Source organism: Stegostoma tigrinum, chromosome 12 (genome assembly GCF_030684315.1).
Source record: "Stegostoma tigrinum isolate sSteTig4 chromosome 12, sSteTig4.hap1, whole genome shotgun sequence".
Taxonomy (NCBI): Eukaryota; Metazoa; Chordata; class Chondrichthyes; order Orectolobiformes; family Stegostomatidae; genus Stegostoma; species Stegostoma tigrinum.
Genome location: NC_081365.1, coordinates 68,180,672 through 68,194,405, shown reverse-complemented (window position 1 = coordinate 68,194,405; position 13,734 = coordinate 68,180,672). Strand labels below are relative to the sequence as shown.

The 13,734-nt window shown below is 40.0% G+C and overlaps 1 protein-coding gene across 4 annotated transcripts in view; it reads left to right on the top strand.

Moving 5' to 3' along the window:
* Positions 1–13,734, top strand: part of scml2 (Scm polycomb group protein like 2) — a 101,466-nt gene that overhangs the window by 19,976 nt on the left and 67,756 nt on the right. For all 4 annotated transcript variants that reach the window (XM_048540754.2, XM_059650408.1, XM_059650407.1 and 1 more), the window contains exons 2-3: positions 2,715–2,810; positions 12,596–12,664. In XM_048540754.2, coding sequence (XP_048396711.1) covers positions 2,786–2,810; positions 12,596–12,664 — 94 coding nt within the window. In that variant the 5' untranslated portion in view covers positions 2,715–2,785. The remainder of the gene's footprint in view (positions 1–2,714; positions 2,811–12,595; positions 12,665–13,734) is intronic.

Here is a 13,734-nt window from a genome sequence, read left to right as displayed (position 1 = left end):
ATACAGGTGATTTCGCAGCATGCTTTGATACAATAAATGCAATTTTCACTAAATTCAGTTACTCGCATTTGGTTATTGGCCTTCCAAAATTTCAGGAATTTTCAGTTAAATATTTAAAAACAGAAAAACAAGGTGCAGGAATAGGCCTTTTTAGCCTTTTGAACCCACCCTGCTATTGAATAAGATCATGGCTAATTGTGACCACAAATCTACATTGCTATGAACTTCCGACAACTTTGTACCCTTCGCTCCACCTAACATAGTAAAATATGGCCTCAAAATATTCGAGGGCTATGCTTCCACTGCCTTTTTGTAATGAGTTCCAAAGACTCTTGAACACCTGTGAGAACAAATTTTGTCTCATCTTGGAGTGAGTCTTGGCAGGTGTGGAAAATTGGTGACCCCTTTTAGTTCCAGTTTCTTGGATAAAACAAACATCACCTCCATATCCAGATTGTCAAGACCCCCAAGGATCTTCGTATGTTGCAGACAAGTCACTTCTTAGACTTCAAAGCGCTAGTGGGTACAAGTCTAGCCTGGCCGACCTTTCCTCCTGAGGTCACCCACCCACACCAGCAGGTGGTCTGGTAAGCCACCTTTAAATGCTTCCTTCCTTAAATGAAAAGATCAGTACTGTGATGCAGTTTTCCAGATATTGATCTCTATAACTCCAGGATAACCTGCCTACTTTTGTGCCCAGTTCCCCTTGCAATTAACTCACAATGTAGTATTAACTTTTTGGAATTGCTTGCTTTACCTGCATACTAACCTTTGTGATGTCATGCATTGGGTCACCAGGGTTCTTCTACATCTCCTGAGCTGCACAATCTTTCTCTATTTGGATTGCATGTGTTTTATTTCTCCTGTTAAAATGTAGAATTTCACTGTTAGGTTCATTTAATGACCAATCTATTTTTTTTTTAAAGAGCCTCCTAACGGCGGCTTCACAAGTTACTTGCCTATTTGTCTTCATGTTATTAGCTATTCGTCAACCGTACTCTTGGCCCAACTTTGGAGTTCCCAATACCGCTCGCCATGTCACATAATTTAGGTTTTATGAACCTGAAAAAACCTTGTTTCTGTTCAAGTTCTGCTTCCTGTTAGCAAAATAACATGACACCTTTATATACCATGAGTTTTCATTTTCGAAAATAAATAACCTTTTGAAGTGATACTTTATCAGATGTGTTCTGGAAATATAAATGCGGTGTATCCACTTGTTCTCCTTCATTCTGAGTATCTTATTTCCTTGAAGACCTCCAACAGATCAGTCAAACATGATTTCCCTTTCGTTAAACTGCATTGATTCTGTGTAATTACTTTGAACATCTCAAGTTCTGTTATATCTCTAATAACTTGTAACATTTTCCTTATGACTGATGCTAAACTAGCTGGCCTGCAGTTACCTGCTTTCAGTGTCCCTTTGTTTTGAATAAAGGAATTACTTGCTACGTTGTGATCGAATGGATCCTCCTGTAAGTCTTGGCAGGTGTGGAATTAAAACCATTGTGTCAACTATCTCATTAGTCATTTTGTCTGAGACCCTAAGATGAGGTCCTGCAGGACCCAGGTATTTGTCAGCCTGCAGCTTGACCATGGTACTCAGTATTACTTGTCTGGTGATTGTAATTTTCCTGGGGGAGCCTCCCATCTATTTCTTGATTTATAGTGCTTCTGAGAGTGAAGACTGGTGCAAAATAACTGTTCAATTCTGTAATGTACTTTACAGTATCAATTCCCTAAACTTACTTTCTATATTGAAAAACATTTGTTTGTCATAGATTTGTTCAAAGCACATCTTTGACTTTAGATTAGTGTCTCCCATTATTTAAAGAAGATGACCAGACCAAAAAAGCCTTCTATTAAGTGTACGATTCTTAGAATTTAACACTGAAGTGAAATAAACAATGTTCTCTTCTGTCCACGTGACCCTTTCAGCTGGTGAAATGTAAACTAGCTAATGACCATTTTCAAAAAGAAAGTTGATCTGTGTAATTTTTTTTTCTAACCAAAGTGAAATACTTTGAACAACAGTTGCTGACATAATTCTTACCTGCTACCCTACTTCACTGTGCTTCGTATATCCCGTGACTGGATGAAGGTTAAGCAGCCATTTTCTTTTGTAAAACTACTTTTAGTGCCAACAGTGCTCATTGATAAGTTATAATGCCATTACCCACACATTCAAATATTCTCTTTGTAATTATGTTGCAAGATGAAGTAACAAGTTTGTGCTTTCAGATGGCTGAAGTGTTATGACCAGTCTTATTTTATTCAGTTGTGGAACATGGTGTCACTGTTTAGGCTAGCATTTTGCCCATGCCTAGTCATGCTTGAGAAGGTGGTGACAAGTTATCTTTTATTTGAACTGCTGCAGTACATGTGCTGTAGTTAGACCAATGATCTGTGTACTTCATAGTGTGCCAACATTGTTGAGGCCTAACTGAACAGTTGAAGAGTTAACATGGGAGAGGAGTACAATTTGTTCACCCAGGATGTTGGCTACAATTTTAACCCTCAATGTTCAATTAATTCAAAGAACTCTTTATCAACCCTTAAAGTTCACACAGAAGAATGGAAGATTAGTCGGATAAAGGTAGCAGTTGTTTATAACTGATGTCTGCATCTTCTTTGTTAAAACTTCACGTCTAGGTGCATTTTCCTATTTTGTTCATAAGCAAATTATTACAGCTTCTATAATCTGCATTTTGCAGGAAAACTTTGAAGAAAAGAACGTTGGTTTTACTGCCGCTTTTGCGTGTTGTAGAACATTGCAGGAATTGCCATGGGGAGGGCTTCAGCAACAAAAGGTAAGCATGTCTGAGTAAAATTTTTTTTAAATTAATGTACCATCTTTGTGGATTGAAAGTATGTGATTTTGATTGGAGGTTGGATTTATTATGGATTGCCTTTATACCTTGCTGTGGTGTGCTTCACGTTGCAAATAAAATTAATGATTTTTTTTCAGTTGTTTAGTTTCAAGTGCCCTCATCTTTTTTCTTGTGAATAATTATCAGGAATTAGATCAGTACTATTTGTTGCCTGATCTGAATGTTAGTTTGAATAAAGCTGGTAGTGTGCAAGGTCTCATGGTAATTTTTCATTAGCCCTAAGCTAGTTTTATTGTAATCTTGAAGTGCCGTTAAAACCAAATTAAGGCTTTCAAAGTAGAAATGAATTTTATTGCCCGGCACAATCTTTGGGGAATGGCTTAAGGGTTGGATCTGCAGCTGATCCAATACTGTGACTGTTAAATGGGGATTTTGAGTTGATCAGCATTAACAAAAATTTTTTCAAGGCCTTTAAAAACAACCTGAAATGCAGCATCTTATGCATGATACGTGCATGAGGTTCTTGTTACCAAAATATGATATTGACAGTCATCATGCTGGAATGCTGTAAGAGCCTGGATTATGTGTTCCCCATTACTGAAAGCAAAATTACACAATGGAGAAGGTGCAAAACAAGTGTGTGAAGTTAACTGGGACAGAGTACCTCTTAGTTGGTGTAACAAGTTTTAGTCCAGCAAAATCAGTTGTGTCTGTCGCAGAAGTTGGATTGATCAAATGAGCAGTCATCCACAAAGCAGCATGTTCTGTTATTCAGTCCTGTGGTACATAAACAAGTAAAAGGCCCATTATAGGCAGTTGCAGAAATGTTCAAATTTCTTTTTTTGAAAGACCAGTCCTGGTTAATGATACAGCGAACTATAAATGCTTTATGGGAGGTTGGCTCATGACGTTTTAAATTCAGATGTTGTCACATTGTGGAACTTTGAGATTAAGTTGGACCAAGGCATTTTTGTCCCATTTGTTTGATTTTTATGGTAGATCATTCAAAAGAGAAGCTTTATTTTTGTTGTGTGGTCAGTCATTGAGGACCAAGATTCCACATTCTGATGTAAAAGAATTTTGAAAGCCTTGGTGATAAATTGTTGTTTATGGATGATTTGGTGGTTGAGTGCTACCATGTTATTTACCTGGGAAATAATGGTTTGAGACACATGAAATATTATTCTGTTCATTTGCATCTATTTAATCAGGTTCCAGCTGATAGAATTTTTCAAGTTTCATGGGTAGAATTTGACCCATTTCATTTATATAGATTTGACTGAAAGGTATAAATTATTTGTGTGGTAGCTCCTCTGTCGGACTCTCTACATTTGTTCACATTGTATACATTCTTGTGCTGCCATAGCACATGGAAGCTGGTTAGGAGGTTGAAAAGAATTATTCAATGAATGGGAATCAATACATCCTCATAACAATTACTTATTTTTTTAAACACTTCATAAGGATCTTGGTTTTGTGATTGCTCATAAGATTAAATTAGCTTCAAATTATAACAGACTAATGTTATGACAGAAAACAAATTTCCAGGATTATTGTTATGGACATGAGGGAGAGTAATTGAATTCTCCCAAGTTTCTGCTCTTCTGTCAGCTAGCATACATGTCTTAGTTTTGCTATTCCGTTTCCTCTCCTGTGAGAGGTTGTTGCATGATTTTTCCCCAAAACTCAATTTATGAGCTTAAATTTTGAAATGGCATGTAGCAAATGTTCTTGCTGATTAAATCACAAGTGTAGTTTACTCTGGCATTCAAACTCAGGTGATTGCTTTAAGATATGCATGCAGGTACAACGGGTAGGAAGGAAAAGTTTACAATGAGGTTTAACTAAGGAAAAAATTTCAAAGCATGGATGTGAACTTGTGATTTTTCTGAGGGTCCAGAAAGTCCGTAGCCAGTGGAGATTTTGCAAGACCTTGAATTCAAAAGGATGTGGAAGGCTGATATAACAGAATTCCGTTCATAGCTGATGAAGGACCAGCAAGATAATAGTGTCCAGACTTTTTCCACATTTCAAGTGAAGACAAGTTTTTCTCCAGATATAGATTTTGGAGGAAATGTAGACCAGATGCAGGTTGAACAAAGCCTGAGTTATATATTTTGCAAACTGTGATGTCAATAATAGACCAGACGGTTACCAGACAAAGGATGCCTTTAAAGCTTTATTAAAAGTAGGAGCTGGGAGGTCATGTTGTGGCTTTATAGGACATTGGTGAGGCCACTTTTGGGATACTGCCTGCAATTCAGGTCTCTCTGCTATAGGAAGGATGTTCTGAAACGTGAAAGGGTCCAGAAAAGATTGACAAGGATGTGCCAGGGTTCGAGCGTTTGAGCAATCGGAGGAGGCTGAATAGACTTCTCCGGAGAGGCAGAGGCTGAGGGGTGACTATTGAGGCTTATAAAAACATGAGATACATGAATAGAATAAATAGGCAAGCTTTTTTTCCCCCCAGGGTGAGATGTCCAACATAAGGGCAACTTGTCTCACAGAGGGTAAAGCGTATATGGAATAAGCTGGCATAGAACATGGTGGAGGCCGGTACAATTATTACGTCTAAAAGGCATCTGGATGGTTACATGATTAGAAGGGTTTAGAGAGACATGGTTCAAATGCTGGCAAATGGGACTAGATTATTTTAGCATATCTAGTCGGCATGGACAAGTTGTACCGAAGGGTCTGTTTCCCAGCTGTATATCTCTGTGACTCAAATTGGAAAGAATTTTGATTTGTGATGGGGCTCTTATAAGGATTAACTTTTTGAATTTAACAGGTTTCTGTCCCTCTGGCCAGAGATCCAGTATTCACCTTTTGCGATAAATGGGACAACAATCCCTTCATAAATATAAAAGGGTTAAATTGCTGTTGCCCTTGGTGAAATAAGTGAGATGTTGGGCCATTAGCACCATTTCAAGTATAGACATTCAAGAGTACCAATTTGTTTTTGGTCCCTGCCAGGGTGACGGGAGGGTAAAACAAATTGTTGACCTTTTGTTGACTGTGAAACTCCCACAATGCATGGATGAGAGATTCACTAGTATGATCTTTGTTCCTCCTGGTACTTGCTTTGAAATTTTCCAGAAACTTATTGTTATAACCATCAAGTGATCAATGTTTGCTTTGTTTTAGACCAACAAAGTCCTTTCTAAAATTTAAACTAGCAAATGTCCTTTAAAACAGTTTTATTTCCCTCACAGACAACAAAATGCGAGGCTGGATGAACACAGCAGGCCAAGCAGCATCTCAGGAGCACAAAAGCTGACGTTTCGGGCCTGGACCCTTCATCAGAGAGGGGGATGGGGGGAGGGAACTGGAATAAATAGGGAGAGAGGGGGAGGCGGACCGAAGATGGAGAGTAAAGAAGATAGGTGGAGAGGGTGTAGGTGGGGAGGTAGGGAGGGGATAGGTCAGTCCAGGGAAGACGGACAGGTCAAGGAGGTGGGATGAGGTTAGTAGGTAGCTGGGGGTGCGGCTTGGGGTGGGAGGAAGGGATGGGTGAGAGGAAGAACCGGTTGGGGAGGCAGAGACAGGTTGGACTGGTTTTGGGATGCAGTGGGTGGGGGGGAAGGGCTGGGCTGGTTGTGTGGTGCAGTGGGGGGAGGGGATGAACTGGGCTGGTTTAGGGATGCAGTGGGGGAAGGGGAGATTTTGAAACTGGTGAAGTCCACATTGATACCATATGGCTGCAGGGTTCCCAGGCGGAATATGAGTTGCTGTTCCTGCAACCTTCGGGTGGCATCATTGTGGCAGTGCAGGAGGCCCATGATGGACATGTCATCAAGAGAATGGGAGGGGGAGTGGAAATGGTTTGCGACTGGGAGGTGCAGTTGTTTGTTGCGAACTGAGCGGAGGTGTTCTGCAAAGCGGTCCCCAAGCCTCCGCTTGGTTTCCCCAATGTAGAGAAAGCCGCACCGGGTACAGTGGATGCAGTATATCACATTGGCAGATGTGCAGGTGAACCTCTGCTTAATGTGGAATGTCATCTTGGGGCCTGGGATGGGGGTGAGGGAGGAGGTGTGGGGACAAGTGTAGCATTTCCTGCGGTTGCAGGGGAAGGTGCCGGGTGTGGTGGGGTTGGAGGGCAGTGTGGAGCGAACAAGGGAGTCACGGAGAGAGTGGTCTCTCCGGAAAGCAGACAGGGGTGGGGATGGAAAAATGTCTTGGGTGGTGGGGTCGGATTGTAAGTGGCGGAAGTGTCGGAGGATAATGCGTTGTATCCGGAGGTTGGTAGGGTGGTGTGTGAGAACGAGGGGGATCCTCTTGGGGCGGTTGTGGCGGGGGCGGGGTGTGAGGGATGTGTCGCGGGAAATGCGGGAGACGCGGTCAAGGGCGTTCTCAATCACCGTGGGGGGGAAGTTGCGGTCCTTAAAGAACTTGGACATCTGGGATGTGCGGGAGTGGAATGTCTTATCGTGGGAGCAGATGCGGCGGAGGCGGAGGAATTGGGAATAGGGGATGGAATTTTTGCAGGAGGGTGGGTGGGAGGAGGTGTATTCTAGGTAGCTGTGGGAGTCGGTGGGCTTGAAATGGACATCAGTTACAAGCTGGTTGCCTGAGATGGAGACTGAGAGGTCCAGGAAGGTGAGGGATGTGCTGGAGTTTATTTCCCTCCATGTTTTGTGAAAAAGACAAAAACAAAACCAAGTTATATTGCCTGTCTGGAGTGTTGCTATGTTTTTCTTGTGTGAGTGTTTTAAACAGTCAAGTTGGGCTTCTTTAGTTTAAGCATGACATACAATCTAGAACTTGAAGTATTGTACAATGACCGTACAAATCTATTATTTTCAAGTTTGGGATACGCGTAGACCATTTAAGCATGTGTGCCTTTCTGGTTAGATTGTGGCCTGCATTTACTTAATTCCTTTTATTCTCTTTGTTTTAGATATCTTGCTACCGTGGCCCAACAACTATACATCAACTTTTAGTCTTCAAAATTCCAAATGACCTTGCAACTATTGCTTTTGGACAGAGCAAATTCTAGATTTTAACTTGTTTGAGGGAAAATATTTCCTGGTTGAATTGTTCAGTGGTTACTTTAAATTGAGATTGTGTTCTCTTGTTCTGGAATTCTTGTACAAGAGGAACTCACTTCTCTGTATTTACTTCACTTAATCCTCTGATTATTTTAGACCAGGTTTTTCTGACTGTTTTAGCATGGGGTGGCGCACATCAATTTTTTTGTCTTGGCTGGTGATCAGGTTTCAAGAAGGCAAGGTTGGGAACAGTGGTAACCATGGGCATGAAAAGAAAACATGATTCCAATCAAGGAGTGTGTACGGCTCAGTCTCCGAATTCAAACGCTCTCTCCATTTTGGCAGTCATTCATTCTTTCCCTTCTCGCACCCTCTCTCAGTCCTTTGTTGACCTACACACTCCTCTTAGCCCTGAGAGTAGAGAAGCATGCAGCCACCTTGATTATTCTTCAACAGTCCTGCACCAAGTACAGAGACTTGGCTTTAGCCTGACTTGCTTGCCATTTGGAAGCCTCTGCCCTATACACGAAGTCCAGTGGGTGCCCTAATCCTTGAACCCTTCATGAGAAAAGGAGACAGTGGCACTGCTCATGCTGTAAAGGGTTGGCTTGAGCAATGTTATTCTTGTTTGCACAACTGTTTCCTGTGTTTGCTGATCAGTTTACTAATGAGCTTATCAGCAGAGAAATGGCATTTGATCGAAGGAGCAACTCTTTGCAGTATCTTTTGGTTATGCTACTTTGTTGCCTGCAGGCCCCATGTTGGCTGAACATTGTGAACAAGTTAGGTAAATCACTGTCTAAAGGGAACTAAATCATCATATCCAGAATGGCTCATCAGTCTATTTGAAAGAAGCTACGTCATCTCAAGACCAGATGAAATGGAGTTGATGCCCAACTCTTGAGTTCTGGAAGATGTCTGCTCATGCAGCAAGACAATGTCTTGTGTGCAGCAGTTTTAAAGAAAGCTAGTTAGTGTTTTCTGTCATGAGCTTAACTGCAATGGTCTTGGTGCATACATGAATACAGGCTAAGATTCTACATTCTGTCTTCATAATATAACACTTTTCACCCATGTGATCATTGTAGTGTGTCTGCTGTACCCCTTCCAAAATTATTTGGTCTTTCATTTCCTCACATTTGTACCACTGCAGTATCTTTTAATGGTGTGTCCATAACACCTAAATCCCATTTCTGCTTCACAACTGCATGTATCTTGACATAAGGGAATTATTGTGATTTGTCAAGTACATTTACTTGCTTTTCCTAGGATTGAACTTCATCCTCCATAATTTTGCCCACTCACTTTGTCCATCTATGTGCCTTGTCTAAATTCCTCCTCCTTTCGACAAGTCCAAGTCATGAACATTGACAATGAAAAGCTGAAAAACCAGCTCAGGTGCCTAGGAACGTCCCTCGCTACATCTTGCCAAGGGGCAACTCTGTCCTTTTTCTCTGGTCTCCTATGTACCTCCCAATTAGTTGTTTGCAAAGCAAGGTTACCTACAAATCTCTGCATTCTAGTTTTCTGAATAGTCTCCCTGTGGAGAACTTATTCAATGCCTTCAGGATGTCTGTGTCAGAAACATTCACAGGCATTCCCTATCCACCATGTGTGTGACCTCAAAAATAAAAATCGAATAGATGAGTCAGATGTGGCCGACTTTTCATAAATTTGCATCCATTTTGATTAGCTCATACTTGTCTCAATTAATCACACTGCCACTGATGCATTTCAGTAACTTCCTGAAAATTATAAAATAAGCCTGAAGTTACTTAATTGCTTCATCTTCCTCTTTGTTCTTCCCCCAAGTGTAACATTGGAAAATTGCCAGTCTAAAAGTAAATTCATTCTTTCTGTTAAATTGTGACTGCAGTTACTATTTGTATACCTTTTCTCAACATGGTCATGGGTTGAAACTCTGTTTCTGATGATTTGTCTGTCTTAAATATCCATTTTTTTTAAACAAAGATCCACTCTTAAACATTTTATTTATTAACTCTTATGAAGTTCTTCCTTTCTTTTAGTTTCTCTTCCTCCAAGGATTGTTTAAAAAGTAAAAGTCTGCCATTACTTCATCCAGTCTTGCCATTCATCTTCAATGGTTTCACATTCCCCTCAAAACATTTGCCAAGGCTGTGCTATTAACTTTGATACCCCTTTAACATATTCCATTTTTGGAAGTCTTTTTGACTTGTTTACATAGTTCCTCCTGGTGACTCTGTTTATATTTTCTCTTGCATTTGTATGTGTGCACTTTCTTGTCATCTGATACTGTCTCTTTATTCTCGTGAACGACAAAGATTGAACCTTTACCTGCTAATTTGTTTCTTGAAAAGTTCCTGTTGTTTTCAGGTATATTTGATCTTAAGCAGATTAGCCCAGTGAACAGCCAAATTTGCATCAATTTTTAGATTTACGAGTGCCTATATCGTTTGAGCTTAATATTGAATTCAGATTGAAAACTAATTTCTTTTAGTTTCTCATCACTAAATCCAATATGATCTCTTCAGTTATAACACAGTCGGAGGTGGAGGAACATAGCAGGCCACGCAGCATCAGAGGAGCAGGAAAGCTGACGTTTCGGGTGGGATCCATCTCCAGAAATAGGGGAGGGTGAAGGGAGCTCTGAAATAAATCGAGAGAGTAGGGGTGGGGCTGGGAAAGGTAGGTGGGATGGTGATAGGTGTGTGCATGTAGGCAGTGAGGTGGGAGGGCTGGATAGGTGGGGCAGAAGACAGACAGGTCACGGAGGCAGGAATGAGAGGGAGCTAGTTAGGAGAGAAGACAGGTCAAGGAGGCAGGCATGAGAGGGAGGGTTGGTCATGGGATGAGGCCGGGGGGGTGTGGGTGCGGATTTTGAAGCTAGTAAAGCCAAAGATGTCAGACCATTGCGTTGTAGGCTCCCAGTTGTTGACTTTTCAGATTTGTTCTGGTTACTTTCTCGATATTCCAGGTTAATTTACTTGTTATTTTATTTGTCATGTGTCTTTGTACCACTTTATATTCACTCTCTATCCTCGAACATGTATTTCCTCATGAGATTTAAACTGCAGTTATTGCTCACTTAATTCAGCTCTCTTGTTGATAGTAGTGTTTTATCCTGCTTCCATTGTAAGTGTGCATGGTATTTATTTTAGCTGTCTGTTTGGAAAACACAAACACCAAGCCTTTAGTGCAAGCTACGACTAAAAATCTCTCCCCCCCCCGCCCCAAGTATGTAGAAAAGTAGTAAACCAGATAACTTCCCTAAGCTCCACCTGTCTTGAAAACTGTGGCCTGCTCAGGGATGTCTTCAAGTAGTATTTAGATTAATATAAACCTAGAGAATTGCGGATTCAGTACAACAGGAAGAAAAACAGAAGTTGCTGGAAAAGCTCAACAGATCTGGCAGCATCTATGAAGAGAAATCAAATCTGGTCTGGTGACCCTTCCTCAAAACCAGTGTGTAATTCCTTGGGTTCTTCTCCCCCCCCTCAACCCGCCGCCGCCACCGCCTTTTCACACTTCTTAAAAAGTAAAGTGATGTGAAGTGTTGCAATCCAAAGGAATAATCCCTGAATTGAGGGAAATCTGAAGCATTATCGTTAGGACTCTACAATGTGCTCCTCTGCTTCCTTTAACACTTCTGGAAGCCAAGTATCAGTGATGTGTCATTCTCTTAATTCCATTGATTTTCTCATTATTGATGTTTTATTTGTTAATTTTATTCAGTCCTTGTCTCCAATCCACTCTTAAATTCCTCGGGTTTTGAGGCAAGCTATCGTCCTTTTCTGCTGTAAATACTGCAGCAAAATAATTCTTCGATATGTTTGCTATTTCCTCATAATCATTGATAATATTTACACTTTGTCTTTGGTGCCTATATTGCATTGCTCCTGTCCACCTGCTTTCTCTTTATGTACTTATAGAATTTTGTCATATTGATTTTGATTTCCCAGAGAGTTTTCTCTCACTATCCCTTCTTGTAACTCTTATAAGCTTCTGTAGCCCATTTCTAGTCTGTCTTTCTTTCCCCTTCAGCAGGATCCATGTTATTTCTTGCATTTTATAAGCGCTTTCTTTAACTTTGTGCTGTCTCGTATCTCTTTAGTAATCCATGGCTGTTTTTCTGAAGTGGAGCTTTCGCCCTCTGCATAAACTTGTATTAAATGCTTCTTTAAACATCGGCTATTCTTCATTGTTTCACCCATTAGCAGATTTGTAATCCAGTTTACTGTGGACAGTTTGCATTCTCATCTTATTAAAGTTGACCTAACGAAAATCTAAAATTCAATATCTGAAGTTGATTTGTGCTTCTGGCTTTCCAAAGCTACATTGAACTTAATCATGTTATGACTAGTTGATAAGAGTTCATGTGTGATTGAGATACTAATTGAATCCGGCTCATTGCTAAATTCACTATTGAATCCAGCACACATTGCTGTAGGAAACTAACCTGGACACACTTCAGAAATTCTTGACTTTCTGAGATTGGGAGAGGCAGACAAGCACCTATGTTGAACTAAACCCTCACCCATTAATACTACTTTGCCTTTGCTTGATAGGCCCTTGCTTAATGTCAGCATTTATATAATCCAGCACATCAGAGCTACTACCACAGAATTTTCCACTAGAATGCTTTTTCCTTTATAACTATTTTAAACTGAATACATGAATATTTGAGGAAGATAGGGCTAATTATCTTGAATTTAATCTATTGAGCCATATAAAGGACTTATTCATACATTGCAGCCAATGATTAATGTACCTAAAGTGTTGTTTGCGTTTCCTCAGATGCAAAAGAAAATCGAAAAGAAAAAACCAGCAAGAGCCATGTACCAAACAATCCTCTTAAGGGTAGTGGTAAGTAACTTCTGTGTTAGGTTACAATTTTGTTCCACAAAACTTTACAGTACTTGATTTATTTTGTTTCTTAAACCACTCAAACGTGTTGGTATCTTAAAATGCACATGCTGTGCAAACCCAGGTGTACATATTTCATTTTTGCAAGTTAGGTTATTTCTAATAGCTTAAATACTGTTTTTTTTTATTTAACCGTCTTCAAACATTTATTTTTTCTCTAAATTGCATGCAAACATGTTTTGCAATGCTGAAGTAGTTAATGTACAATACCAACATGGTTTGTTTTTTGGGAATTTTTTGGTTTGCTTCTAAATAATTTGCCGAGTGACTAAAACAGTGTTGTGTTGGACTTCATTGATGAATTTGACCCCTCTGTCAATATGAGTGCGCTCTTATGAGACCAGTGGCCTGGCATAAGGTCTCTTTGCATTTTCCATTTGTCAGTTTATAGCATGAAATACTTTTTAACACTTAAAACAACTGAAAACAGCAAAATTCATCACTGTATACTCTGCATGATGCAGTTATTTGCATTCAGTCATCCATTTTACTTATTAGCTTGATGCAGAAACCAATTAGAACTGTGTCTAATTCATCTTTTAAGGATTCTATTCATTGGAAGTAATTTCTAAGTGTTTAACTAATATTTTTGTGGAAATACTGTTTCTATGCTTAATATTGCTTGTTGATTCTTGCAAAGAAGATTTTTAAAAATTGTATGTAATGAAATTGCATCCTAGTTCTCAAATACAACAAAAATAAGCTTACTGAAAGAAAATTGATATCCAAATCACTCTTTTCAAATTTTAAATTATGTAGTTTTTCTGACATTCACATTAGACTTTTAAATTTTAACTAACTTTTCCTTTCTTCATAGCAGGAGGTGTGGGGGTTTGGGGTGGGGGTTTGCTGGGGAAGGAGTTAACGACACTTGTCAGAGCACAAAGCTGGCGGGGTGTTCTGCATCCATAGTGTTATTGGTACGATGTTCAGTTTTTATTGTCCAGAGCTTGATCTGCTTTTCTGGCATCATCTGGTTAGGACTTGGTTTTGCTAAAGTGCTCATCACT